Genomic DNA, 27,200 nt, shown 5'->3' with positions numbered 1-27,200 from the left:
CCTTAAACCGGCCTCTCTCAAAGAGAGACCAGGGTTTACAACACGGTCAATAATTGTGGCCCTTATCTCATCAGAGACCACCGCTCTTGTTGTCCCTCTCCCTGCCACTTTTCTTTCCCCACCAACCTGTCTTCCTTCATCCATGTTTCCAAATGAAATCATTCGCAAGCCGTCCTCTTTTGTCTGTTTGGTAACAAGACTAAAAACAGCTGAAATTGCAATCAGCTGTGTTTGGAATGATTAAATATTCTGCTGAGATTTTCTATATGTTTCAATCTGGTTACAGCAGAAAGGCAAAACATTTGCCATCATTCTGTTTTCAATATGTTTTTAACAGTTTTGGAAACTGTGTGTTTGCATTTGAAAACATGTGCTGCAAATATATAGTTTTGCAGGTGGTGGAGTATGAATGAGAAAAGAGTTCATGGATTTCGTGGTCATTTGTAATGATGTGCGCTGAGAGTCGGGAACCAAGTTCAGGGAGTGAGTGTTTTAATAAAATAAACACAACATAATACAAAACAAGAAACACGACCAACGCACAGACATGAATCTGAAACATTAACAATAATGCCTGGGGAAGGAACCAAAAGGAGTGACATATAGGGAAGGTAATCAGGGAAGTGACGGAGTCCAGGTGAGTCTGATGACGTGCAGGTGCGTGTAACGATGGTGACAGGTGTGCTCCATAACGAGCAGCCTGGTGACCTAGAGGCAGGAGAGGGAGCACACATGACATCATTGAATGCATTTTGTGTGAAAGCAATGAAAAATGATTCACAGTTTGGTCCACATACGTTTCTGTTTCGCTGACTGTGTGAAGAGTTTTGACAATGCATGCTAGCAATTGAACAAAAAAAAAATTGGGGAGGACGGGCTCGTGGTAATGGCTGGAGCGGAATCGGTGGAATAGTATCAAATACATCAAACAAACCAGGTGTTTGATGCCATTCCATTAGCGCCGTTCCAGCCATTATTATGAGCCGTCCTCCCCTCAGCAGCCTCCACTGATTCAGAGGCTGTATTGTTTTGTTGGGCATGCGTACAAAGTCAAATACTAGTGCTTTCACGTCATAGTCTTCATAATGTTGAGCTACAGTTGGAGTGAATGCTATCGCTATGGCAGACTAGTATAAGAATACAGTCAGGTAACAACTCATATAAATTCTGTAGACCTACTCATAGAAGTACGGTTTCTGTAAATGAGTCTAATGACAGTCTGTTCATGTTATGTGACTCACAGTGTGACTGGCTCCAACTACATTGAGGTTTCAAAGACAAAGACAATAGGAGAATAATGATTTTCTGTCCGTCCTCCATTTCCCTTTCATCAATCTGTAGAATCACATTAAGTCAATATACTATATCTTACTAGGACACACGCAGTGGACGATTCTACAGGGGTTTTGCTGAGAGAGGTATAAATTCACAGACATTGAATGATCTAATTTTGCATCAGTTATTCACACTTTTAAATTGTGAAATGAATTAGGTCTACTTTGACCATTCCTTTTTAACGTCTTGTCCAAATGAATCAAGAACATGTACTTGTAAGAGTAGGATAAGTCCATTGAAGAACTGATGTAGTATAGGGACCTCTTGTGGTCACAAGCAGCTCTCATGTGGTTGTTGTCTGAGTTAGATCAACTCTCACCATTTGTGACCTACTTCTTTGGAATACTTAATATTTCATGATATTTTCACTTAGTCTGACTGAAAAAGCAATGCAATCAAACTAGTTTAGCATAATGAATAGACATTATCTGATATAGGTTTAGTTTGTCTTCATGTTTTTGATATTTACATACATTACATACACATTTAAATATATACTCGTTTTTTTTTAATGAAAAACTACATACAACTTGATTAGAGATTTCACTTCTCCTGTGGAAATCCTTCACTTCTGCTGCATAAAAGTCACGGTGTCGCCATGGAGAGATGACTTCCTTTTGGAAGAGAAAGCGGTCCAGCCGATGCTCAAATAAAGAAATAAAAAACTGTCATGGTGCAATACTTTGGGATGACAAAAGAGGTTGCTACATGTACTTCCCTAATGAAATAGCATGCAGTATGGATGCATCTCATACTGAAGTGGCTTCCTTTCCTTTCCTCCTTTCCTTCATCCCTACTAGGCACACACTGGTTGAATCAACGCTGTTTCCATGTAATTCCAATGAACCAAAGTGGAATAGATGTTGAATTGACCTCTGTGCCCAGTGGGTCTGCACATATCTTGTTGGATAGAGTTGGACATGTTAAAGCAAACACCTGATAAAGGTAATCACCATGTTGCTTTCACCGTTGCTTTATTTTCAGATCAGCGCAGATGAGGAAGTTGAGAAGAAAATAGGAAGCAGCGTTAGACTATTGAGAGTCACCCTCACTCACAGGGGTAGTGGTGGAAACCACATGTCCTGGTCTTTAGTGCAGTAGTCTATATAACTCAGCACATCACTGTCCCCCTTCCACTTTTCACTCTCTCTCGTTCTCTCTCTCTCACACACACACTCAATCATCATTTCACATGGGCAACTTTGCTGCCAACGAGGGACTTTCGGTCTTTGTCATTGTAAGTCTGTCAAATTAAATTCTATAATTACTCTACATTTCTGTTTTGGGGTGTAATGTCCTATTGATCTAACCAGGTGAATTGGGTCTGTTATAGCTGGTATGGCTGGGAATCAACGCTTACCTGTTTGTCCAGTTCTACATGAACTTCCTTACTGAGAGATGGTTCTACACACGGGTTCTTCTTGGGGTAAGTTTGAGAACCAAAGTCCTTAGATTTTCTATTTAAGAAATGGAGGTCAGTTTAAGATTTCGTACTCTGCTCTTAGTGTGTTAGACATCTTGGCAACCCAGAACCAAATCTGGAGTGCTGGCCTCTGGCCAACTGTTGTCATCTGTCAGCAGGGCCTGCTATATTACATATTTAGCATGTAGACCTTTATTCTTATTTTATTTTATATTTATACATGTATATTGTACAGTTAGTAGGTCATTCATATTGAATATGTGCAGTCCATATTACGCCTAACCCCTCTTGTCTGACAGAGATTGAAACAAAAAAGGAGTCACAAGTTGATGTGATATCTTTACTCTGTGGTTACAGCTGTGTGTACGGCTGACTACAGGTTCCTCACAGGAAGCCCAGGTGGCTAAACTAAAAGTAGTAATGACCAGAAGTGAAACTGAGTCTGCACTCTACTCTACGTCCCTCTCACTCCTGCTCAGTCCCTGAGGGCCCCTTTCAATTGAAACCAGTAACCAGAAGTAAAAAAAAACAGATTCAAACTGTAAAAATTGTTTTGTTCGACTAATTATTCCCACTTCATCTCTCTCTCCCCCTCTCTATCTAACCCTACTATCACTCCCCCCAGGATGCCCTCTCCTGGGCCAGGGCTCCTGCAGCCTGCCTCAACTTTAACTGCATGCTTATTCTGCTGCCAGTCTGCCGGAACCTTCTGTCCTTCCTCCGCGGCTCCATTCAGGTAACACAGACACACCCCGACCTTATTTAATTCAAATGTGTATGGGTAGTCATCTATAAATAATAGTTGGATCACATTTTTTCAAACGTTTCCTACACGTTCAGTGTTGCAGTCGCACAGCTGCTCGACAACTGGACAGAAACATCACCTTTCACAAGCTGGTGGCTTACATGATAGCATTTCACACAGGTACCCTTCTCACTCACTTAGTTTGCTTTACATTGCCGTCGATCGTCTTCATTGTTCATCTTCATTGTTCATCAAACAGATGTCTCTGTACAGATTGTAATCTTTACTTTGCCTTTGTCCTTGCCTAGCGGTCCACATCATCGCCCACCTGTTTAACTTTGAGTGGTTCATGGGAGCCCAGCTGTACAGGAACAGCAGCTCTCTGCCCTTTGTGCTGTCCCAGATTGGCACCGGAGACAATGCCTCCTACCTAAACCCCATCAGGACTGACCAGACCGTGAGTATTCTATTAGCTACAGATTTTCATTGTTCATTATGTCTATGACTGCCTAGAACACTGTGTTCATTATGTCTATGACTGCCTAGGACACTGTGTTCATTATGTCTATGACTGCCTAGAACACTGTGTTCATTATGTCTATGACTGCCTAGGACACTGTGTTCATTATGTCTATGACTGCCTAGGACACTGTGTTCATTATGTTTATAACTGCCTAGAACACTGTGTTCATTATGTCTATGACTGCCTAGGACACTATGTTCATTATGTTTATAACTGCCTAGAACACTGTGTTCATTATGTCTATGACTGCCTACGACACTGTGTTCATTATATTTATAACTGCCTAGGACACTGTGTTCATTATGTCTATGACTGCCTAGGACCCATTCTAGTGTCTTATGTAGTGTTATAAAGGCTTTAGGAATGCATAAAGTGTTACAGAGTATTCTGTATTTAATGTAGCTATGTCAAGAGGTCAGTTCTAACCAAGGACAGAATGTTGACACTTGATAGCAGATTATGACAGAGAGGAATCCCCCAGCATAGAAATAGAATGAATAGAATGATAATGTATTTCTATGTTCATCAGCTCATAACACACTATGACTCCTTCATTACTCATCGGCTGCCTCCTCTGAACAGAGAGATATAATATAGCTCATTATGCTGAGTCAGAAGGAAGCATTTCTGAACATTACCGACTTCCCTAAATAGGTTGAGCAGATAGTCCCAAACACAGCCTCCACACTCCCTCCGAGGCAACAACATGACTGCATTACTCTGAAATCCCCCTTCTCTGATTGGGTCAGAACCCAACCATAGTGATGTTCACTACCATCGCGGGGTTAACGGGCGTGGTCATCACCTTGGCCCTCATCCTCATCATTACATCATCCATGGAGGTCATCCGCAGGTCATACTTCGAGGTTTTCTGGTACACCCATCACCTCTTCATCATCTTCTTCATCGGACTTGTCTTCCACGGCTTTGGGTGAGTCAGTTAAAACTCTCACAAAAATGTGTGCACATTCATTGTTTCTCCATAATACCCCTTTTGAGTCAGTTGAACATTTCCCACAGAGACATAACATATTATTAGCCTCATTTTAAGATATTAAAAGGGTTCATACATGCTTATAACAAGTAATAAAAGCATTACACCTGCAGGTAAAGCCCTACCGTTTTATGTTTAAATCTCTCTAAAACGGTTTGCCACAGGCGAATTGTCCGAGGGCAGACCGCTACAAGTCTCCTGGAGAACAAGCCATCGCAGTGTGCAGATCAGTTTGAGTCATGGGGAAAGAACGGGACCTTCTGCCCTAAGCCAGAGTTTGCTGGGAACCCTCCTATGGTGAGCTATGACAGTTCGGTTTTTTACATGACTTAAGTGTGCTGCTTCTTTTTTGTAAAGAACATTTTTCTCTGTCGGTTTCCTCTTCAGACATGGAAGTGGGTGGTGGGGCCTATGATCTTGTATGTGTGTGAGAGACTGGTCCGATTCTACCGCTCCCAACAGAAGGTGGTCATCACCAAGGTCAGTACTGTCCTTCAAGCCAGTTTCTACACTCCCAACAGGCAATTTCTCTAACGGCCAATTTCTTTTAAAGTCAAAGCCAGCGTGATTGAGACAGTCGTCCTTGTTAGAAGGCAGCCCTGGTCAAGAACCAGAATCCTGCACTATGCAGTTCACGTCTACTCATCCAACAGTTAGTTGTCTCTTTTGGCCTCCAACTTGTTTTTCTCCCATCCTTCTCCTCTCCAGGTGGTGATGCACCCGTCCAAGACCCTGGAGCTCCAGATGAAGAGGAAGGGCTTCAGGATGGAGGTCGGCCAGTACGTCTTCATGCAGTGTCCCTGCGTCTCCCAGCTGGAGTGGCATCCCTTCACCCTCACCTCCGCCCCCGAGGAGGATCACTTCAGCGTCCACATCCGTATCGTGGGCGACTGGACCCAGGGCCTGTACGAGGCCTGCGGGGGGGACAAGAACGAAACCCAGGAGGCATGGAAACTGCCCAAGTACGTGCTTGAATGCAGAGAGCGAACATTTTCTACGACCCCATCCCCTTAACTAATCTTCGGTTAAATATCCATTAGGTTGAATGTCAATTAGGTTTTTTACTGCTATTTCTGCACTTAATGTCCCTACTTGACATCATAGTGTAGTTAGTGGGCTGTCATTTAGAACGTGAAGATGCGGTAGTAGTGTTTTCTTTTTACTGTGAAATAACGGTGAGGGGAAGTGCCATAAGAGAGGAAATGTGGTTTTCAGGAGTAGTACATTTCAATAACGGCAACATTGTGTAATTGTTTAACCAGAAAGTATCCAGTATATTAGATTCTTTCATGTTTTTACCATATAAATGTAATTAGAAAACTATTAAACTGTTATATGACTGTAACTCTCTCCCTGTATGCAGAATGGCGATAGATGGCCCGTTTGGTACGGCCAGTGAGGACGTGTTCGGCTATGAGGTGGTGATGCTGGTGGGTGCTGGCATCGGGGTCACCCCCTTCGCCTCCGTCCTCAAGTCAGTGTGGTACAAACACATCCAGGAGAACCAGAACGTCTTCACCAAGAAGGTGAGAGAGGGGCTCTGTCTGTCTGGTTTATTGTCTTTCTAAACTGCAGTGTAGGGTACTTCCCCATTTCATTCCAACAATGCTTCAGCTGAAATGTTCTTCATTGCATTATGATTTGCTTTTCTATTTCATTTCATCAAGTGAGAGAAAATCTCACTGCTATGAGTGCAATGTTCATTTATTTTCAACGTTTGCATCGTTCCTTTAGTCTGCTCTTCACTCCTTGTTATATGTCCAATATGTGATTCAAAAGGGCACTCTCACATCTGAGCTATCTTTGTTGCAGGTGCACAGTAACTGTTGAATAAGATGAGGAAAAAGAAGAAACCTGCACACTGCTCTTGATAGTATCACTGCTCTTTATTAAGCTTCACGTTGCAGCCTCAAGGCCTTCGTCAGAGCTTTGTTTTGTCCAATATGTGAAACGGACAATCTTTCTTCCATCTCCTCCATGCCAGATCTACTTCTATTGGCTGTGTCCTGAGACCCAGGCGTTTGAGTGGTTTGCTGACCTGCTGCAGTCTCTGGAGGGACAGATGACAGAGAAAGGCATGGTGGACTTCCTCAGCTACAACATCTACCTGACCCGCTGGAAAGAGACCGAGGTCAGCACACCACACTTTTCAGCAGGGGCGCAACTTTGGTTTTAGAAGTGGGGGGGACATCTTAAAAAAATAAATAATAATATCCAGTCGGACAAAACACTCCAAACAGCCTACCCGACCGGTCGGAGATGTCCGCATGGTCCTAAAGCACACCTTCGCCTCATTTTGTATCACATTCCAATGATAAAACTGTGTGGGGACAAAAATGCAATTTCAGAATGTGGTCCTCCCCCGGTCCCCAGTGAAAGTTGTGCCCCTTCTTTTCAGAGTAATACGTAGTAATTTTCTTCAACTCAAAAGAAAAAACCGATGTACAGATACACAGCACTAACACACACATATTTATGTTGTATGTACAAGGATGAAAGCAAAAAAATCTGCGTTGTCTCAAACTGAATAGCTATTGCCCATAGATGAGTGGGACAATGCATAATCACAAAATGAATCTCAAAAAGTGATTGTTTTTTTACAAAAGGCTGCTCACTTCAGAGTTCACCATGAGGCAGAGAATGACCCTATCACAGGGCTGAAGCAAAAGACTCTGTATGGGAAACCTAACTGGGACAATGAGTTTACTACTATTGGGACAAAGCATCCAGAGTGAGTGCCTTTCATCCTCTTTAATCCAAATTACAGCCAACAGAAATGGCATATTCCAGAGAGACATACGAGTTAGATGTACTCAAATTGTAAAATGTGTTACATGTACAGTTCACAACTTGTGGACTATTTGTAATTAATGTGTGTGTCCAGGAAAAAAGTAGGAGTGTTCCTGTGCGGTCCCACCCAGCTGGCTGACGTCTTGGAGAAGCAGTGCCTGTCTCACTCTGAGGCTGGCGTCAAGTTCATCTTCAACAAGGAAAACTTCTGAGACCCCAACACCCCTCCAAGAGCACCAATGAGGCAATAGCAATATTCCTACTTTGTTACCAACGTTAGCTTTCAATATTGCTCAGACCCAGAGTATCCTCTGGCTTGTAAGCCGTTTCACATTCCTAAACTGTTGTGTTGTTATCCCCAACATAAACAATCAATGGTTTTTAATATGGATTCTTTGGGTGAATCACATTTTTTTTAAACTTAAGTGCCCTTATCTCACACAACAGTTTATCAGATCATAGCACCAAAAATGGAAGTAAACTTCACTGTTCTAATGATCCTGACCTTCTACACCCCTCCTCCTCAGTGACATTTCACAATGTGTTTCTTGCACAAATCTCTGAAGAAATTACCAAATCTACCCGCATTTACCACAGAGGCAAGAACGTTACTCTTGTTCTGCAATACAACATGCAAAATCTAGTGTCAAAACTCTCTAGTTCCACTTCCTCCTGTTTCTGGTGTTGTATTTACAAGTTTGTATAAGCAAAATAGTATGCATAAAGCTTACTTAATTTAAAAAAACATTTTCTTTTCACTGCACCAGGTATAGCCTACCAGACATTTTGCCTTTGCAGCTTTCTTCAGTGTGTAGGTACAGCAAAAGTTTGTCTAAAATGAAAATGAGCAGCAACAAAAAGCTGTTTGGGATGTGATATTCTAGTTATCCCAGCTGCAGCTTCTCCTGCTGGACTCAATAGCAGCTGAGAGTTTCTGTAGGCTGGCCAAGTGAGTGATACATTTCAGTGACCAGTGAGCACACTGAGACATGTCAGTCCTGTGTGTGTCCTGTGTGTGTGAGTTCAGCTTCTCTTTTTACTGAGGTCAGAGTCAAATAAACCTAAAGTGCTGGTGAGGAAAAGTCATGCAGCTTGTGGCTGATCAACTAGACTGCATAAAGTATTGTAATAACGCTTGGCTAGTTGTTAAATACCTATGGATCTGCATGGTGTTGTATTTGTGCTGCTTGATATAAGTTATACACAGACATAAAAAGGTTTAATTTGAACGTTTAATGACATTGAGCTATGGGTCCTACAGTCTATCAATGGCATCTTCCACCCCACAAAATTACAGGCATATTATTATTTCTATGGAAACTTGTTTTTTTATTCTTTATTTGTTTAAACAATGATTGCAACTTGAAAGTCTGTATACAATATCCTGTGATCTGTTTACATTGCATTTCCTAAAGCAAGTTCATCTGATCTGTGATGAAAAATAATGTGCATAATAAACACACTGCTTTTCCTCACCCTATATCAAGGTAGTGGGACAACAGGACAAATATAAGCACCCAACAAAATAATTATTTATTCATTATAAGTAAAGCCAACATTATAGTTGGAACATTGGTATCGTAAGGTAGCAGCTTTGAAGCCAAGCTGTCATAATAGGAACATTTCAACTGATGCATTTAAAGTCAATGAATAAAGTCCCTTCAGGGTAGACAGCATTTCAGCCCATCCAGAGCATTTCAATAGATGCAGTAAATAGGTCAATGGAACGCAGACCGTGGGGATAGAAGGACGCAGGATTGGTGCACATTCAACATATCTGATCTAACAAAGTAGATATTTGTCAAATCCATCATGATTGATGTACTGTCACGGGCCCACAATGTGGTTACTAAAGTTCGATTTGGATATATTTGGCTGTTTTCACTGCATAACATTTAGAAGCAGTCCCTTTTCAGGTTTAGAAGAAGTGACTGCTAAATGCTAACTCCCATTCCTATAAGCTGGTAGCATAGCTAGCATACAGAAGTCAGTGGTCATCAGTCGGTTTTTCTTCTTCTAGTATTACATTGTTCTTGATTATTGCAATGTTGGGTTTTGAGTTTGCAAGAAAGGCATTTCACTGTACTTGTGCACGTGACATTAAAAACGTGACTCTTGATGGCATGAACATGTCTTGTCAAATACACAAACAATTACCTTATTTTTTTGGAGGGCAATTAGGAGAGTTGGGATCTTTCCTACATGCATTTCCATTGTTTTGGTTGAGTTACATTGACCCTTTACCACATCTATAGGCGTCTCGCTGCTTGTCCCATTCAGCATAGAATATACAGTGAGCTACTGATTACTGAATACCTCCCCTGCAGGATGGGTGAAGCATTGCACCTTCTATAAGCAGTATCAGGGTTGGTCCTGGTCTAGGGGGTTAAGGCCACAGCAAACACACTGACCACACAGTACATGGTGCGGTTCTCCCACTTCACTGTGCAGCTCCCTGAGAGAAAGGAACAGACAGTGCATGAGTCAGTTTGATAAGCAGTGTTTCCTAGGCAGCTGGGGAGGGCTGGTTTAGTGAAGAGACAGGTGGTTCCACCCCAAAGTGCCGCATGTCATGACACACCTGTTTTGTTGAATGAAAGAAGATTTGAAAGACAAGATGGCGGTATACACATTGACGATTACTTCATGGAGTAATAAATTTTTTTTAAAATAATGGCGCATTTCTAAATTAAAACACCACCTGCCACTGGACATTTTATTATATACATGTTTGGCTGAATCAAGAACGAAGTATTGCCAAGTTAAGGTTGGTCGAAAATTCTCTGTGCTACCAAACAGTACTTAATCTGTAACTCCCAGTAATAGATACCAAAAATCCTTGGTTAAATATCATTATCTGGTGTAAGAATCTGTAGCTAGGAAACCCTTTGAACTGAGCAGTGGTGGATGTTATCTTACCATCAGTAACAGTGTCCCAGTAGCAGGAGTTAGCTGTGTGGAGACCAGCACCACTCTTCTGCATGACAGCACAGCTAACTGTAGAGAGGAACAGGCAAGGGTCAAATTATGATCATCGTTAACAAAATATCAGTAAGCAATTGTGTTTTGTCACGTTTTTCACCATTGGCATCATACAATAAGTTTGCATGCTGGATTTACAGTAAAATGAACAAGTCTGTGTTCAATAGGAGATGACAGCAGCCATACCGATGTACTTGTATGACTTAGTCTGTTTGACCAGCAGGGTGAGGGCTTGCTCCACAATCTTAGCTGTCCACTGGTTCACAGTGTCCTGTCTGTAGCTCTCTTCTCCAATGATACTCTGAATACACTGCAAGACAGACAGTTTGGACACAGACACATCTGAGAAGGCTGGCCCCTTTAGGCATGTGGGGAGCATGGGACCTGATGTGAACAGTGCTGTATTCAGAGTCACGTCTATACTGGGGATATGAGTGTTTGTCTTGAGTAATCAGGGGACAAACAGACTGCGAGGCTGGAAACTGTTTCACGTGATACCTCAATGTCAACTTACACTAAGTATTAGCTAGCTAAATCTATATTTCAAAACCCATCTTAATATCCATATTCCCATTTGGTTATTCAAAACGTATTGATGCTGAATCAATAGTTACCTCTTTCACGGAGTTACTGGCCTCTTCAGAGTTGAAAGAGCCCTAGAAACAATGACGAGTCAGAGATGCCAGTGCAGGTCTTCAACTCATAACACCTTTCACTGCAGTTAGAATGGTCAAAACTCTAGGACTAAAACTGAAATGCAGTATTATCAAGGTAGTTAGGTAAATGCTGTAAAGCAGAGATTATATCTAGGTAGTTTAAACTTTAAACAATAGCTAACTAGTTGTCTTTCCCACTGTAATTGTATGGCTATTTGGCTAGCTAAGAAGATAACTCGGCTAGCTAACAGGCGTTGTTGTGCCAGCTAGTTAGCTAGCTACATTTTGGATTTCATACTCAAGAGTATAACAACGACATAGTTGGTAGCATATTCAGTACCTCGTCACCAGAAAATTCCTCCATTCTCGCCTTCTTAAAGTGATAGAAATAGCTGCTTTTCCAGTGAAAATCTGCTTGATAAATGTTTGAGAGATTTCCTGTTTGCCGTCACAGGTGGTTAACGAGTGGAGGGAAGCAGGTCACAGCCCCAAGAAATGAACTGAGAGTCTGTGAACACTGCCACCTAGCGAGCGAGCCTTAAATAACACAGGATAAAAGAGGACGGCGCGTTCCAGCAATCTCGTTGCATTAAAGTGAAAAATGATCAAATCTTTTACATAAAGTTGTTTTATTAGTATCCAAATCATGAGATGATTGTCACACCAGAACCAAGATCAAACGGTTTATGAAACGATGAAAATAAAATATCAGAACACACACAAATGTTATATTTCCCTGAAAAACACACAATAAGGTTACATTTAAAGTGCAATTGTGCATTTGGGATATTTCAGTCAGCAATAAATAGTATATCCACACAGTTTATAACACACGACTACGTTATAAAAACACGATCAAAACACACTGTGGTTAATTAAAGACATTTTGGTGCACATTAAATACAAGTATACACATTTATAATACATGTTTCGCATATGGGAAATTTGGGAACTGAATGTCAATAAATAGGTCACTTTGTGAGAAGTTAGCTAGTGTTCAAAGTGGAGTGGTTGTTTGTTGTGTACAGTCAATGTGCAACCTCTTCAAGGGTTTATTGGTTGTTGGCGCTGCCAGTCCAGTTCTCCAACCCCCTGTGAGTGGTGTCACAGTAGGGTGCAGGTGGTAGAGCGGGCACCTCTACCACCAGGGTCCGAGGGTGCTCTCAGAGGGGGCTGGGCACCACTAGCGCTGGTCTCTGATGGATCTCTGTTCTCCAGCCCTGCAGAGGGACCCTTGGCACTGGCAGGCAGCTCCCCCATGCCGGTGTCCTCTGTCTGCTTGGCTTTGGAGGAGGACAGGCGTTTGAACAGCAACAGCTGAGGGCAGTACAGAGGAGAGAACACTGAGATCTGACCTACTCAATCACTGACGTTCACAGAGCTTTATGAAGTGGTTTTCTGTTGTTTAAATTCCACCTCTTTGTTCCAATGACTTTCTGTTATACCTTTCTGTTGGTCCTTGGTTGGTTCTTGGGTTTCTCCTCTGTTGTTTGATTCTGCAGCTGAGTGCTGGATGCAGAGCTCTCCTCTGTCGGAGCCAAAGGACTGGGCTGACCCGAGTCCTCTGCACCTATACAAAACAGACACTTCATTATATTCCATCCACCCTTAGCACAGAAACAGTAAAGCATTAACCACATAAATAGTTCAAGACAAAGTTCACCTGTTTGTCAGACATTTCAGAAAATGTCTTTTATGCTCACCTTTCTGCACACCGTCTGGGAGAGTTTCTTCTTTCACACCCTCTGGTCCCTAGAAAGAGGGAATTCTGTTTTAGAAGTTAACAAACATACAGGTCCTAGATCTGTAGATTAGGGTCATTTGTAGGGTAGCGTACCTGGAGGGGTTCTGCTGTGGACTGGCTCTGACCCTGTAATGATTGTCCCTCCATGTCCTCAGATTTCTCTTTCTCCTCTGCTTTGGTGTTCTCCTCCTCTTTTTCTTCTTCTTCCTCCTCCTCCTCCTCTTCTTCTTCTTCCTCCTCCTCTTCTTCATCATCCTTATGTCCTTCCCCCTCTTCAGCTCTTAAATCCTGCAAAAAGGGATGAGAGTGAGTGGGGCAGACTGGTTAAAACAAGCGATAGTAAGTTAGGTAACAGATACAACTTAGTCACAGGGGAGAAACTACACACACACACACACACACACACACACACACACACAGGGAGAGTCAGCACTAAAGAGACTTGAGGAAGACTAGAGGTGGGTGCTTCACATTGGATATGGATAGTGGAGTCACAACAGGGAGCTAAGGGATTACAGACAGGGATAAAGGAAGGAAAGGGAACCCACCTGCCACTGGAAGGTTAATGCAAACAGCACTATGTATTCATGTGTAGAGAATGTGTTCAACACAAATGATATGATATCATACGTGATGGGACTAGTTCTTGACACTGATTTGGATCATTTTAGAACAACAAATATTTATTTAAACAGCAATAAAACTATTCTGTAATATTCATTATATCAAACAAATCATGATAAAGAAAAAGTTGTACAAAATCGTTAGAGGGCATGCCTGGAAAATAGTAGCTACAGAAGAACAAAGTTGAAAAGGGGATTTAAAAAAAGCATTTTAGCATCAAATCTTAACTGCCATGTAAAATGGTAAAGGACTATACAAGGAGATTGAAAGACAAGGCTGTGGACATTCAATTGATAAAGTAAAACAAAATGGAAGTCGTGAATAAAAACAGTGAGACAGTAAAGGCAGTTGATATAAAGTAAAACAAAATGGAAGTCATGAATAAAAACAGTAGGAGAAAAATCTAAAGTACACAAAAAGGTATAGGTTGTAAAAAGGCATTAAAATGCTCAATTAAGAGTGTTCCTGAGAGAAGTTGACAGACAGCACTGGTTTGGAACAGAACAGATAGGGCTATCATTTGAGATTGAGGTACTGAGGTAAAACATTGTCCCAGAACTCTTCCCCTTTCCCTGACCTCTGTTTGGACCCGTTACCTCTGGCCGCAGCATTCTGATGACTCTCCTGGCCTTTATTAGCTTTTCTTTTGTCAACCACCTCTTCTTCCTCCTCCTCCTCCTCCTCCTCATCATGTTTACTCTCCTCCTCTCTGGCTTCATTTCCTTCTTTCTCCTCCTCACCTTCACTCTCCTCCTCCTCTCCAGGTTCTTCATCTTCCTCATCATCTTCACTCTCCTCCTCCTCTCCAGGTTCTTCTTCCTCATCATCTTCACTCTCCTCCTCTCCAGCTTCATCCTCATCTTCACTCTCCTCCTCCTCTCTGGCTTCTTCTTCTTCTTCAGCCTCCTCCTCTTCACTCTTATTCTCTTCTTCCCTCTCCTCTGCAGTACCGCTCTCTTCCTCTCCTTCCTCCTCTGCCTCCGTTCCACTGTCTGCCTCATTCTCATCTTCCTCCTCTACAGATCCTACACTCTCATCCTCTTCCTCACCTTCTTCTTCATCCTCCTCTTCATAATTGGATTCCTTACTCTTGCTCTCAGTGTCACTATGCGATACTTCCCCACTCTCTTCCTCCTCCTTGCTCTCTCCCTCCCCTTCTTCCTCCTCCTCTCCCACACTCTCTCCCTCTCCTCCCACTGGGCTACTCGTCCCGTCACCCTCCTCCTCTTCCTCCAGTCCACTCTCCTCTTTCTCTGCATCCTCTAACTCACTTTCTTCTCCCTGATCTGTTTCAGTCTTACATTGCTCATCTCCTCCCTCGCTCTCCTCCTCTAATTCAGAGATCCCTCTATCCTCCTCCTCCTCACGGTCTTCCTCATCCGTCACCTCATCACGGCTCTTGGCCACTTCTTTTCCACCCCCACTTTCTACCCTCCTCGTTCCAACCCCTCCCTCACTCTCTTCCTCCTCACCCTCACTCTCCTGCTTGGCCGGTGTCTGATCGTCGCTGCTCCCTGTCTCGTCTCCACTCTCTTCCCCTCTTCTCTCCTCCTGTCTTCTGTTGTCTGGGAGACCAGAGTAGGACCTGCATTGCTCCTCCTCCACCCCCTGATCAGAGTTCCCCGGGGCGGGGATGATGTTGATGCGGACTGCTGTTCTCTTGCCTCCTGGTTCGGAGGCCATGGATGCAGACGACTGGCTCCAGGAAGACTGGGCGTCCTCAGCACTCTGTCTGCTGAACCTCTGGGCCCTGCTCTGACTCCGGACTGACTCACTGTCTGAAGGGGAACCAAACTGTCTGGCTGCCACTAGCCCCACACCTGACCCCAGAGATGACACTCCGGTCAGTAAGCTGCGCAGCGGTGTCCGTTCAGGTTGTTCAGTCTTTGGTTTGCTCTTTCCTCTTTCTGTGTTTTCATTCGTCGTTTTTTGTGGCACTTCAGACACCAGGTCTGTTTCAGCGGTCTTGTCCACAGGCAGTGCATCAGTTAGCTTAAGGCCTTGTGAATGTCTGCCACTCTTTCTATCTGGTGTCCTCCTAACAGCTACATGTTGACTTTTCACCTTTGTAGATATAGGGTTGACCTCTAAGAGAGTCTTTTTGACCTCTGCACTTTGACCTTTGGCTGCGCCCTTTATTTGGATTGCCTTAGAATCAACGACAAATCTCTCCCTCACTTTTCTCTCAACTGCTAACAGTTGTTTTTTCTGTGCGGACGGACAGGGTTTGGACTTGGCCTTGCTAATGTCCCCTATGCTGGAGGGCTTGGCAGGGCCAGCCTTCGGCTCAGCATGCTTTATCGCCTCCAGAGCCACAACGAGGTTCTCCTTGCCACTGCCTTTGCCCTGGGCAGCCCTGTGGCGCGGTCTCTTCTCTACCACCAGAGACCTGTCACTGGAGCTCCTCAGCAGCTCTGTGGGCAGTGCCCCCCGCGGGGTGGGTTCCACCCTCCTAGGGGTACAGAGTTCTGGCTGTTCCCCAGCCTTACCATGCCCTTTCACAAGCTTACCCTTCCTCTATCACCAGCGCCAGGAAGCAGAGGATGAAGAAAAGATGAAAGAGTTAGAGGAAAATAGTAAAGATGCATAGAAAACAGAGTGAAGAACACAACAGAGCTCAACGCTGAAAGAAAACCACAGACAGATGGTAGATAGTCACTGTAAATGGTACAGGGAAGCAGAATGGCTAGCGTGACATAAATGGAAGTGTATGCCCTGAGTTCCTCAGTCAGACCGTCCCTTGTTCAGGAAGACTTATTGATCATGCTGAGTAATTTTGCAAGGAGCTTGCTGGTCAGTGCGCAGAAGCTAGAAGAAAAATCTTTAGTTGACAGTTATGCTGTGTGTGCGTCTTACCTTCTGTACAGGGGACAACGTCAATGTCTTGTCACTGGGGTCCATTTTCATCACATGAGTCTGCCACAAAGAAGAAGAGATTTTTGTTCAGAACTTTTGTGATACCTTCTGTATGAAAGCGCCACAGAATGTACAGGACAGAATTGGGTCAGAGTTGGTGACTCACCATGTTGAGGAAGTCTGTGGTGTCTCCCAGATCTTTAACACTCTCGTTGTCCATCACGTTCTCCACAGCGCTGCTGTCTCCCTCATCTCTTCCCTTCTCAGCTGACCTCTTTTCTGCCATCAACAAAATATCACAAGAATCTTTTGACTTCTAAAAAGGAATATATAGGCTCAAGAAAAGTTAGTAGAAATGTGAACAGTTGCAATGTGATGTGTTAATGAAAAAGGGATCATGCTAGCTGTTGAAAATGCAATCCTTCACCAAGGAATATGCGTGTTTTCTAAATAGTTCAACATTCAAAACAGATATGCCTGCAATGTAATGTAATGCAATGTAGTTCAGTGTAGATACCCTTCTTGTTAGACCCAGTGCTCCTGTGTTGGTGAATGCCGTTGTGCACCTTTCTGTTGGTTAGCTCCTTGGGCGGCAGGCTGGAGGGGATGGTCTGGCTGGACACGGGCAGGGGTGCGGAGGTATTGAGGTGTCCGGACATCAGGGGGGGCAGGGTCCGGAACATGAGCCCAAACTGCTCCGGGGAACGCTCCTGAAACACAGAACACAGGGTTAGTTAGCTGTGTTAGCTTAGCTAGCTTACTTATATCCACTACCTGTTAGGCCCATAATTAGGCTCCATGTTGTTACTTATATCCACTACCTGTTAGGCCCATAATTAGGCTCCATGTTGTTACTTATATTCACTACCTGTTAGGCCCATAATTAGGCTCCATGTTGTTACTTATATCCACTACTTGTTAGGCCCATGATTAGGCTCCATGTTGTTACTTATATCCACTACCTGTTAGGCCCATAATTAGGCTCCATGTTGTTACTTATATCCACTACTTGTTAGGCCCATGTTGTTATTTATCTCCACTACCTGTTAGGCCCATGTTGTTATTCATCTCCACTACCTGTTAGGCCCATGATTAGGCTCCATGTTGTTACTTATATCCACTACTTGTTAGTCCCATGTTGTTATTCATCTCCACTACCTGTTAGGCCCATGATTAGGCTCCTTGTTGACAGTGCTAAAAGGTGGAGGATGTCTAGTTAGGGATTTCCTTAGAGAACCAGGCCGCTAACATTAAAACAAACACTGACTCAATAGTTTCAGACAACTATCTGAGGAACTAGACCACAACATCCCAGGGACCTGTGGTGGTTCAGGGACTGGATGCTGAGACTCCCAACACTTTCACATGTGTGGACCCCCAGGCCAGTACCCAGTACCCACCCTCTCTCTCCTCCTGACACGGGCAGAGAGGCTACTGTTCAGGGTAGCAGGGGTGGAGGTGAGGGTGTCCCCTAAGAGCTCTGTGTAGGACTTCTCCAGGTAGTCCTCTGTGACATCATTCTCCTCCAGAGTCACTTCCTGATAGCTCTTGTCTCTGGGCTTGGCTAGAACCAGCATGTGGCATCCTCCGCATGTCACCTGGAACAAATACTAAATGTAATTGACCTGAATCTTGCACTAGACAAAATATGAGAAGACTGGATGTCCAACTATTGTCACTTTTTTACACTTTCAGGGAAAAATCTGAACTTGAGATAAATATGCAGAACTTTTAAATTTGGCATCAGTGAAATTCTCAAATTACAATTCAGCCTTCAGTTGAAAACATGAGGTACAGTTGAAGTCGGAAGTTTACATACACGTAGGTTGGAGTCCTCTGGTCTGTTGAAACAAAAATAGAACTGTTTGGACATAATGACCATTGTTATGTTTGGAGGAAAAAGGGGGAGGCTTGCAAGCCGAAGAACACCATCCCAACCGTGAAGCACGGGGGTGGCAGCATCATGTTGTGGGGGTGCTTTGCTGCAGGAGGGACTGGTGCACTTCACAAAATAGATGGCATCATGAGGTAGGAAAATGATGTGGATATATTGAAGCAACATCTCAAGACATCAGTCAGGAAGTTAAAGCTTGGTCGCAAATGGGTCTTCCAAATGGACAATGACCCCAAGCACACTTCCAAAGTTGTGGCAAAATGGCTTAAGGACAACAAAGTCAAGGTATTGGAGTAGCCATCACAAAGCCTTGACCTCAATCCTATAGAAAATATGTGGGCAGAACTGAAAAAGCATGTGCAAGCAAGGAGGCCTACAAACCGGACACAGTTACACCAGCTCTGTCAGGAGGAATGTGCCAAAATTCACCCAACTTATTGTGGGAAGCTTGTGGAAGGCTACCCGAAACGTTTGACCCAAGTTAAACAATTTAAAGGCAATGCTACCAAATACTAATTGAGTGTATGTAAACTTCTGACCCACTGGAAATGTGATGAAAAAATAAAAGCTGAAATAAATCATTATCTCTAGTATTATTCTGACATTTCACATTCTTAAAATAAAGTGGTGATCCTAACTGACCTAAGACAGGCAGGGAATTTTTACTAGGATTAAATGTCAGGAATTGTGAAACTGAGTTTAAATGTATTTGGCTAAGGTGTATGTAAACTTCCGACTTCAACTGTACATACCGCTTGGACGTTGTATTTGAGGAAGCGTGGACAGAGAGTGGGCTTGAATTGATTGGTGAAGTTCTCCTCTCCCAGACCCAGCTTCCCATGTCTCCCGTCCCCAAAGGTATAGAGAAGACCATTGTCTGAAACCATGACAACTACATGTCAGTCAACTTAATAGACGCAAGCAATGATATCATGGCAAATGGCAATGGAGTTAATTCATAAAATGCTAATACCACTGTTGTATAAAAGTTTGCACAGTTACAATGTCTTTGTAACATTTTCTGAATTATAACTGTTTTGGGGTGACAATTGTGTCAGCTAAGCCTGTTTACCTGTGATGACAGCAGTGTGGTTCTCCCCACACATCACCTGTCGTACTCGGCCCTTCCTGAAGTGATCCACCGCTCTGGGCAGCCTCGCCTCAAAGATGAAGGTCCCCTGGCCCAGCTGTCCAAACTGACCCAGGCCAAAGGTGTACAGGTTCTCCTCTAGAGTCAAATCAAACCCAGCACTACATGGTTAACCCACTATCTCCTGATGCTTTGTGCCATAGAGAAAACCCCCAGACAGTTTCATTACGCATATAAAACATAAAAGTAGTACACAACCACAAACAGGTACAACAAAATCTTATACCAATGTGCATTTAGACTTTACACGACCTAACTTCACTATTTGGATAAATACGAGCATTTTAAGGACACTTTCAAAGTGGGACCAAAACTTGTTCATGGGACATGCTGAAAGCCACAGCCTTGTGAGAGTCAACTGTCCATTGGTTGACACCAAGCTGCCTACCTGTCACAGCCACGGTGTGCCCGCCTCCACATGCCACCTGGGTCACCTGGTCTGTGATGCCCTTCACCAGCTGGGGCACGCAGTGTCCATCCAGCTGACCCGTGGCCAGGCCCAGTTTGCCGCTGTCGCGCTCCCCAAATGTGTACAGGCCCCCGTCAACTGTGACAAAAGAGATTCTCTGTTGTTAATCGCATTAACATATTTTTATCTATACCTAGACATTATTCTACCAACCCAAGAAAAATGACATGTTCATACACGATGGGGTAACTCCCTATTCCTACAAAGTTGTGGAATCATGTGACCTGCCACACTGACAGTGTTGAAGTAGGCTATAACATTGTCCTCTCACCAGTGACGAAGGCAGAGTGGTAGTACCCACAGGACACCCAGGCCACTGGGCGACCCACAGTGACCTCCTGGGGGGACAGGGCACTGCTCTCCTTCCCCAGGCCGATCTGACCCTCAGCGTTGTCACCCCACATGAACAGCGTCCCACTCTCTACAACAAGGACATCATCACCGTGATTATTTCCAGCAAAAACCAGGTGAGGAGGAGCAACAGAAATATAGACAGTTGATAGTAAATTAGTGCAACTCTGGCCCATGAAGTACATTTTTTTAAATGTTTGTCAATAATATGAACCAGAAGACACTCATAGTTGTAACTCAGAGGTTGTGACTTATAACGGGAGAGTCTTACCTGTGAGGGCAGCAGAGGTGTTGGAGCCGGCAGCAAGCATTTTGATTGGTCCATGTGAACTGAAGAAGTCCACCAATTGAAAGGCTGTCCTCTCCTCACAGTCTCCCAGACCTAGCTGACCTTCGTTGTTTCCACCGGTAGAGTACACGTTTCCCCGAGCTGTGGACAGGACACATACATGAATCAGTCTCAGCTCTACTACAACAAGGATTATAATATCAACGTTAAAGGCAAAAACTTCACTTTCCCGTGTTTATTACACATATATATACACATACACCACACACACACGGTCAAAAGTTTTAGAACACCTATGCATTCAAGGGTTTTTCTTTATTTTACTATTTTCTACATTGGAAAATAATAGTGAAGACATCAAAACTATGAAATAACACATATGGAATCATGTAGTAGCCAAAAAAGTGTTAAAGAAAATCAAAATATATTTTCTATTTTAGATTCTTCAAAGTAGCCACCAGTTGCCTTGATGAAAGCTTTGCACACTCTTGGCATTCTCTCAACCAGCTTCATGAGGTAGTCACCTGGAATGCATTTCAATTAACAGATGTGCCTTGTTAAAAGTTCATTTGTGGAATATCTTTCCTTCTTAATGCGTTTGAGCCAATTAGTTGCTTTGTGACAAGGTATGGGTGGTATACAGAAGATGGCCCTATTTTGTAAAAGACAAAGTCCATATTGAGGCAAAAACAGCTCAAATATGCAAAGAGAAAGTCCATCATCACTTTAAGACATGAAAGTCAGTCAATACAGAAAATGTCAAGAACTTTGGAAGTTACTTCAAGTGCAGTCGCAATGAGTAGGTGTGTCCAAACTTTTGACTGGTACTGTATGTATGTTATGTATGTACACTGCCGTTCAAAAGTTTGGGGTCACTTAGAAATGTTCTTGTTTTTGAAACAAAAGCAACATTTTTTGTCCATTAAAATAACATCAAATTGATCAGAAATACAGTGTAGACATTGTTAATGTTGTAAATGACTATTGTAGCTGGAAATTTATTATTTTTTTATGGAATATCTACATAGGCGTACAGAGGCCCATTATCAGCAACCATCACTCCTGTGTTCCAATTGCACGTTGTGTTAGCTAATCCAAGTTTATCATTTTAAAAGGCTAACTGATCATTAGAAAACCCTTTTGCAATTATGTTAGCACCGCTGAAAACTGTTGTTCTAATTAAAGAAGCAATAAAACTGCCCTTCTTTAGACTAGTTGTGTATCTGGAGCAGCAACATATGTGGGTTCGATTACAGGTTCAAAATGGCCAGAAACAAATAACAATAACAAAAACTTGGTAAAAGGCCTACTTAAAGGCCTACTCCTTGCAGGACACAAAGAGTCAACTTTCACTATTATATGATCATAATTTGGTACATGTCATCATTTATATTGTACCTGTGGTCATAACTGTGTACTTACAAGTGTAAACTATAGTGTGATTTCTTCCACAGGCTGCAAGCCGCACCTTTTCAGACTTCAAAGCTTAGAGAAAGACAAGAATGAGAAAGACACCCATTTTCAGATTGCAATCAGCCACAATAGCAGGCCAACCCTCTCTTTCTCTCCTCTGCTGCCCTCCTGCTCAGGAGATTAGATTATTCCAGATTACAGACCCCTCCAGATTGGGATTACAGCAGTGACAAATCTCTCTTTGTCTCCTGCTACTAGTATACCCATTCACAATTTACAAAACAACAGCATCAACACTTAGTTTAAGACACAAAAAATCCAACTAATTTTGTGGGGGAAAAACATCATGGGACATTTGATTTCAGTGGCTATATTGTCTGTCGTCGTCCCCCACTCCCTCTTGTCTAGTACATTCAAGGGGAGATAAGCAGCTGTGTATGACAGCAATACAAGAGAGTACTGCTTTTGAACCAAAACAAAGGGAGAGCAATTTAGACCCACCTTTCACACAAGTGGGCTTGTTCACCATGGTCTTTGATCCCAAACCCAGCTGACCCCAGTTGTTACTGCCAAACATGAAAAGCTTGCCATTCTCTGTTGAAAAATAAATAAATACAACCACTTTAGAAAGCTACAGGAACAGCGACATTAATACTAATAGCAGCTGCAGTTGAGCAGCATATCATTTGCATAAAAATGTATTTGAAACGTGTGATAGGGTGTCTTAGCAAATTATTTTATCTTACTTCAGATGTTGCATGTTCTTCAGAATTGCAGGCCTATTTTCATATGGCTCTGATCACTACTATCAATTTGAAAACGTAATCAGTCACTGACCTGTTATCAATGCTGTGTGCTCATCCCCACAGGCAATTTTCAGAGGTACATCATTTTTCAGCCAAAATTTACTAGGGACGTTATCTGCAAATTTGCTTTTTCCAAAAGTGAAGACTGCTCCCGTTTCTGTTAGAACACAAACAACATCGATCACATCTCAAATAGCTAGCTGGCTAATAATACACAGTCATGGCTAGACGGGATACAAATTGACGTCAAATGATGCATTTTAGCTAACCCTAAAGCAACCTTTTATTTTTTTTAATTTAACTAGGCAAGTCAGTTAACTACAAATTCTTATTTTCAATGACCGCATACCCCAGCCAAACCCGGACGACGCTGGGCCAATTGTGCGCTACCCTATGGGACTCCCAATCACGGCCGGCTGTGATAGAGCCCGGATTCGAACCAGTGACTGTAGTGACGCCTCTTGCACTAAAATGCATTGCGTTAGGCCGCTGCACCACTCGGGAGCCCGAAAAGTTCCAATACAGCCATTTTGTTTTTAGCTCAATATCAAATAATTTCTGGGTAACAATGAAGTACCTTAATGTGATTGGTTTCAATTGAAATAGCCAAAATAAACAAAAATAGTTAGCAAATACTAGCAATTTCTCAAAAATGTTACTAGGACTGTTGGTGTGGTCTGAATGGGGAGGGGAAAAGTAGCTGTTATTGGCAGAGGTTTGGACTCTTTCTTATTGGTCTTTTAACTAATTTACCCCAAAACTCCATCCCACCCAAGCAGGCTGAAATTACAAGTGTACTTTTTCAAACAGCTAAAATGGCATAGTCATAATTTCCACAATTTCACAGTATTATTGCAACATCATATATATATAAAAAACACTGGGAAATCACGTTGTTGGCTGCACTGGCCCTTTAAACCAATTCTCATAACCTGCTACTCAAAGTCCACTCTGATATAAACTGTATCCCATCTAGTCCAAACAATAATACACCACTAGAAGCTAATTTAGCTAGCTTACTACCTGTTAACCACACTATCAATGATACTGATAACTTTTTCTTGTGACATTATTCTCCGTGACAGACGTAAACAACGGCGCACATGGAGGTTGTCCCGTGTTGCCAGCTAGTTAGCTAATTTTCACTGGTGTTATCTTGCCTGGCTACTTTGCTCATGCGTGATAGTTTATGTTAGCTAGCACACTAGCTAGCTAACGTTAGCAAGCGATATATTTCATGTTCATTCCGAAACATTTTCAAACGGGTGAATAATGTTAACTAGCTAGCGTTAGCTATATAGCGAGCTATCTTACCAGGTATCTCGTCTTCTGTCTCCCCTGCCATCGTAGTGTCAAATCGGCTTAGCAACTACACTACACAGAGTTAGCTGCTTCTATGCTTGTTGTGTGTTGTTTTCGTCCGAAACAACCCGGATGTAAACAAAATTTCACCTGTAGCAACCAAGGCTACGTTTCATTTTGATTCGAGTCGCACCCTCCCCTGTGTCATTTGTTCAGTCCCCCTCGCACATCTGGGGCGTCTGTTGAAAGCAAATGGCAGAAATAATGTTTACCTTTTGCTTACATTCATCCAGTGGTCTCAGATCTGAAAGGGAATGAGGCAGGGCAGAGGGGATAAAACATATTTTAAACCGAACCCAGCCCAGGGATCAACTTCTATTGTGCAGCCATACGTTACGTTCCCTTCCTCAACGAATGGTTGCGTGCAACGTCATCGACTGACAGATTGCTATAACATTATGATGTGGTTAGCTGATATGTTAAATACCTATCCAGGCGTTGTAAGATGTGGCAGGCGTAAGGAACGCCCGGGCAGAGGAACGTGCCGACAAATAGGAGGATTAGGTAGTTACCGGTATCTTTTGTGCGGTCAGTGCCAGGGGTGTATTCATTAGTCGGATACCGTTTACTCCAAACATAAAACCAATAGTTTTATTGGACAAATTCAGTTAGGCCCCTCCCCGTTTCGTTCAAACCGGTTTTGCAACAGACAATCAACTGAATCAACTAATGATACACCCATGGTTAAAGATGGTTTTTAACTCTGTTGCTACGTTTCCCTTAGTCTGGCTATAACGCCTAACTCTCGGAGTCCTCCTGACTTCACAGTTAGCCTGGACGAGGTTAACTGGCCTATTAGACTATGTTTGTGGAGCCTATGCCCCCTTTGGTTGCTAAGATCTTTCCCTTGCGGGTTCACGATAAGTTGCAATCTCAAGCATCTTACATGGAACACCAGCCTGTAAATTATGTTACCAGTCTGTGAACTCTTTTCACACCTTGTCAGATGATCACATGAACTTTAGTCACTCTCCAAATGGCAATACCTCCTCCGCAGCCAACCATCTTGCTTTAACATTGAGCAAAAGACTTGTGGCTTCATTTGTGGATTCATTTCTTTCCAATAGTTGTACCCCTAATAGTTTTTTTAAATTAAGTGCAATAAATAGGCTTTGTCTTTAAACCAGTATTATATTTTTGTAACGACTTTCACATATTTTAAAATGATTAATTGACTATATAACACCTGTTATATACACCCCATAATAATCATGGATCAGGGTTTTCACAGTAACCCGTGAACCCCGCCAGACGGCGCATGGAGAGGTCCGAGGCCTGTAGAATCACCTGCAGCTCATTCATTTACGGCCAGTGAGGAGAGAGCGACTGCGCTGTGAAAGACTGCGGGTGGATCAACTGAACCAACGAAGCCCAGTGGAGAATCACAGCAACGCAGCCCCGCTGAAAACCCAGCGCCCCATTTTACTGGAGAATGGCATCAAGAAGAATGGAGACCAAACCAGTGATAACCTGCCTCAAAACGCTCCTCGTCGTCTATTCCTTCGTGTTTTGGGTAAGCAGACATGACAAAGCGATAGTTTATTGTCGTCCTAAATGTCATATGTAGGTAATAATCTAGTTTGTAAACGGTATGATTGAATAGTTTACGTTGAAAAAAAACGGATGTTGTGCCGTGCGCACAGGCTGCTGCCTTGGAACAAGTGCATGTGTATTAGTGGGCGCGCTGTGTGGACCGTTATCTTTATTATAGGATAGCATTATTATAACGTTTGATGAGTTTTTTTCTTCTGTAGGCTAGGAAATATATTTGTATCAAGTGGGCTATAAATATTGAAACAAATATTGATTATGTGAAATGGCGTTAATATTTTTTCGCTAATGCTGAGGAAGCCATCATTTTTTATTTTTTATTTTTTTTACATACCTTCATTTTCCTGTGATTTTGTAAGTGGACACTGACTTTCGCATGCTATTGTAAGAATGTTAAGAATAGTCCAACAGGTAACCTAATCAACATCTGGTCACACTTTATTTGGATAGTCCGGATTTTCCATCTGTAGATGCTCTACAGATGGTCATACTATCAACAAACTATCTGTTGATAAGCAACTGCTTCATAAGGTTAGGGTTAGGCTTAGAATAAGGGTTAGTGTTAGAATAAGGGTTAGGGTTAGAATAAGGGTTAGGGTTAGGATAAGGTTTAGGGCTAAGGTTAGGGTTAGTAGATAGTTAGTTGAAATGTTACTGATGGACTATCCAAATAATGTGATACCCAACATCCTTGCATCTAATGGTGGCAGGTTCTCAAAGTACCATGATGGACACTGTGCACATTAAAGCAAATGCGCAAACTCTCCTGTAGCACTACCCCAATTGGTTGAATGATGTGTGTGAGACAGACAGAGTACTGTTTGGGTGTTATGCCTCTTATTTATTGAGATGGCCTATAATTGTCTCACTGTATTGGATGAATGATCTTATTGCTTTACAGGAAGGAAAGGGGTAAGTAAGTTACCCAGGTTGTAATCAAAGGCCAGTAGTCTACAGCTATTTTAGCACAGGGCTCTGCATTTACATGAACCCTCTCTCTGCATTTACATACATGGGTTCATATGGAATATATGCTTGTGACGGATGAGAGTAGGCGTGGCTCAGTCAGTCCCATAGGTTAGTGGGGCTGGAGTCCCTTACACAAGGCATAGCAGCAGCGGTGGAAAAAGTACTCAATTGGCATACTTGAGTAAAAGTAAAGATACCCTAATAGAAAATGTCTCAAGTAAAGTGAAAGTCACTCAGTAAAAAAATATACTTAAGTATTAAAAGTAAATGGAAT

The 27,200-nt window shown here is 42.7% G+C and overlaps 4 protein-coding genes across 5 annotated transcripts in view; 2 read left to right on the top strand and 2 right to left on the bottom strand.

Annotated features, from left to right (window-relative positions):
• The first annotated feature begins 2,459 nt into the window (after window positions 1-2,459).
• LOC115196370 (cytochrome b-245 heavy chain) lies at window positions 2,460-9,288 on the top strand. Its single transcript, XM_029757134.1, has 13 exons — window positions 2,460-2,572; window positions 2,669-2,761; window positions 3,384-3,494; window positions 3,599-3,683; window positions 3,812-3,960; window positions 4,776-4,957; window positions 5,185-5,317; window positions 5,408-5,500; window positions 5,729-5,982; window positions 6,384-6,546; window positions 7,005-7,151; window positions 7,627-7,751; window positions 7,905-9,288. Exons 1-13 carry the CDS (start codon window positions 2,528-2,530, stop codon window positions 8,020-8,022), a joined length of 1,698 nt encoding a protein of 565 aa, XP_029612994.1. The 5' UTR covers window positions 2,460-2,527; the 3' UTR covers window positions 8,023-9,288.
• Window positions 9,029-11,940, bottom strand: LOC115196373 (dynein light chain Tctex-type 3). The gene is made up of 5 exons (XM_029757138.1): window positions 11,789-11,940; window positions 11,407-11,448; window positions 10,979-11,102; window positions 10,730-10,807; window positions 9,029-10,265 (listed from the first exon to the last, which is right to left on the bottom strand). The coding sequence occupies exons 1-5, from the start codon at window positions 11,810-11,812 to the stop codon at window positions 10,189-10,191; spliced, it is 345 nt and encodes a 114-aa protein (XP_029612998.1). The 5' UTR covers window positions 11,813-11,940; the 3' UTR covers window positions 9,029-10,188.
• A 118-nt stretch (window positions 11,941-12,058) lies between these two features.
• On the bottom strand, window positions 12,059-24,766 carry LOC115196368 (X-linked retinitis pigmentosa GTPase regulator). 2 transcript variants are annotated; one of them, XM_029757133.1, is made up of 17 exons: window positions 24,619-24,766; window positions 23,076-23,201; window positions 22,740-22,832; window positions 22,248-22,310; window positions 20,808-20,966; window positions 20,457-20,606; window positions 20,105-20,263; window positions 19,639-19,794; window positions 19,319-19,443; window positions 18,073-18,270; window positions 17,190-17,382; window positions 16,839-16,951; window positions 16,673-16,732; window positions 13,286-13,480; window positions 13,152-13,200; window positions 12,894-13,018; window positions 12,059-12,765 (listed from the first exon to the last, which is right to left on the bottom strand). In XM_029757133.1, exons 3-17 carry the CDS (start codon window positions 22,813-22,815, stop codon window positions 12,553-12,555), a joined length of 2,034 nt encoding a protein of 677 aa, XP_029612993.1. In that variant the 5' UTR covers window positions 22,816-22,832; window positions 23,076-23,201; window positions 24,619-24,766; the 3' UTR covers window positions 12,059-12,552. The 2 variants fall into 2 exon arrangements, with proteins under 2 accessions (XP_029612993.1, XP_029612992.1); XM_029757132.1 differs by lacking the exon at window positions 24,619-24,766 and adding an exon at window positions 24,359-24,585.
• An 876-nt stretch (window positions 24,767-25,642) lies between these two features.
• Window positions 25,643-27,200, top strand: part of LOC115196371 (tetraspanin-7-like) — a 36,625-nt gene continuing 35,067 nt past the window's right edge. The window contains exon 1 of the mRNA XM_029757135.1: window positions 25,643-25,919. Within this exon, the coding sequence (XP_029612995.1) occupies window positions 25,839-25,919 (81 nt within the window). The 5' untranslated portion in view covers window positions 25,643-25,838. The remainder of the gene's footprint in view (window positions 25,920-27,200) is intronic.

This window comes from Salmo trutta, chromosome 6, assembly GCF_901001165.1.
Source record: "Salmo trutta chromosome 6, fSalTru1.1, whole genome shotgun sequence".
NCBI classification, from domain to species: Eukaryota; Metazoa; Chordata; class Actinopteri; order Salmoniformes; family Salmonidae; genus Salmo; species Salmo trutta.
The sequence above is the reverse complement of the archived record's forward strand: the minus strand, read 5'-3'. Positions and strand labels throughout refer to the sequence as shown.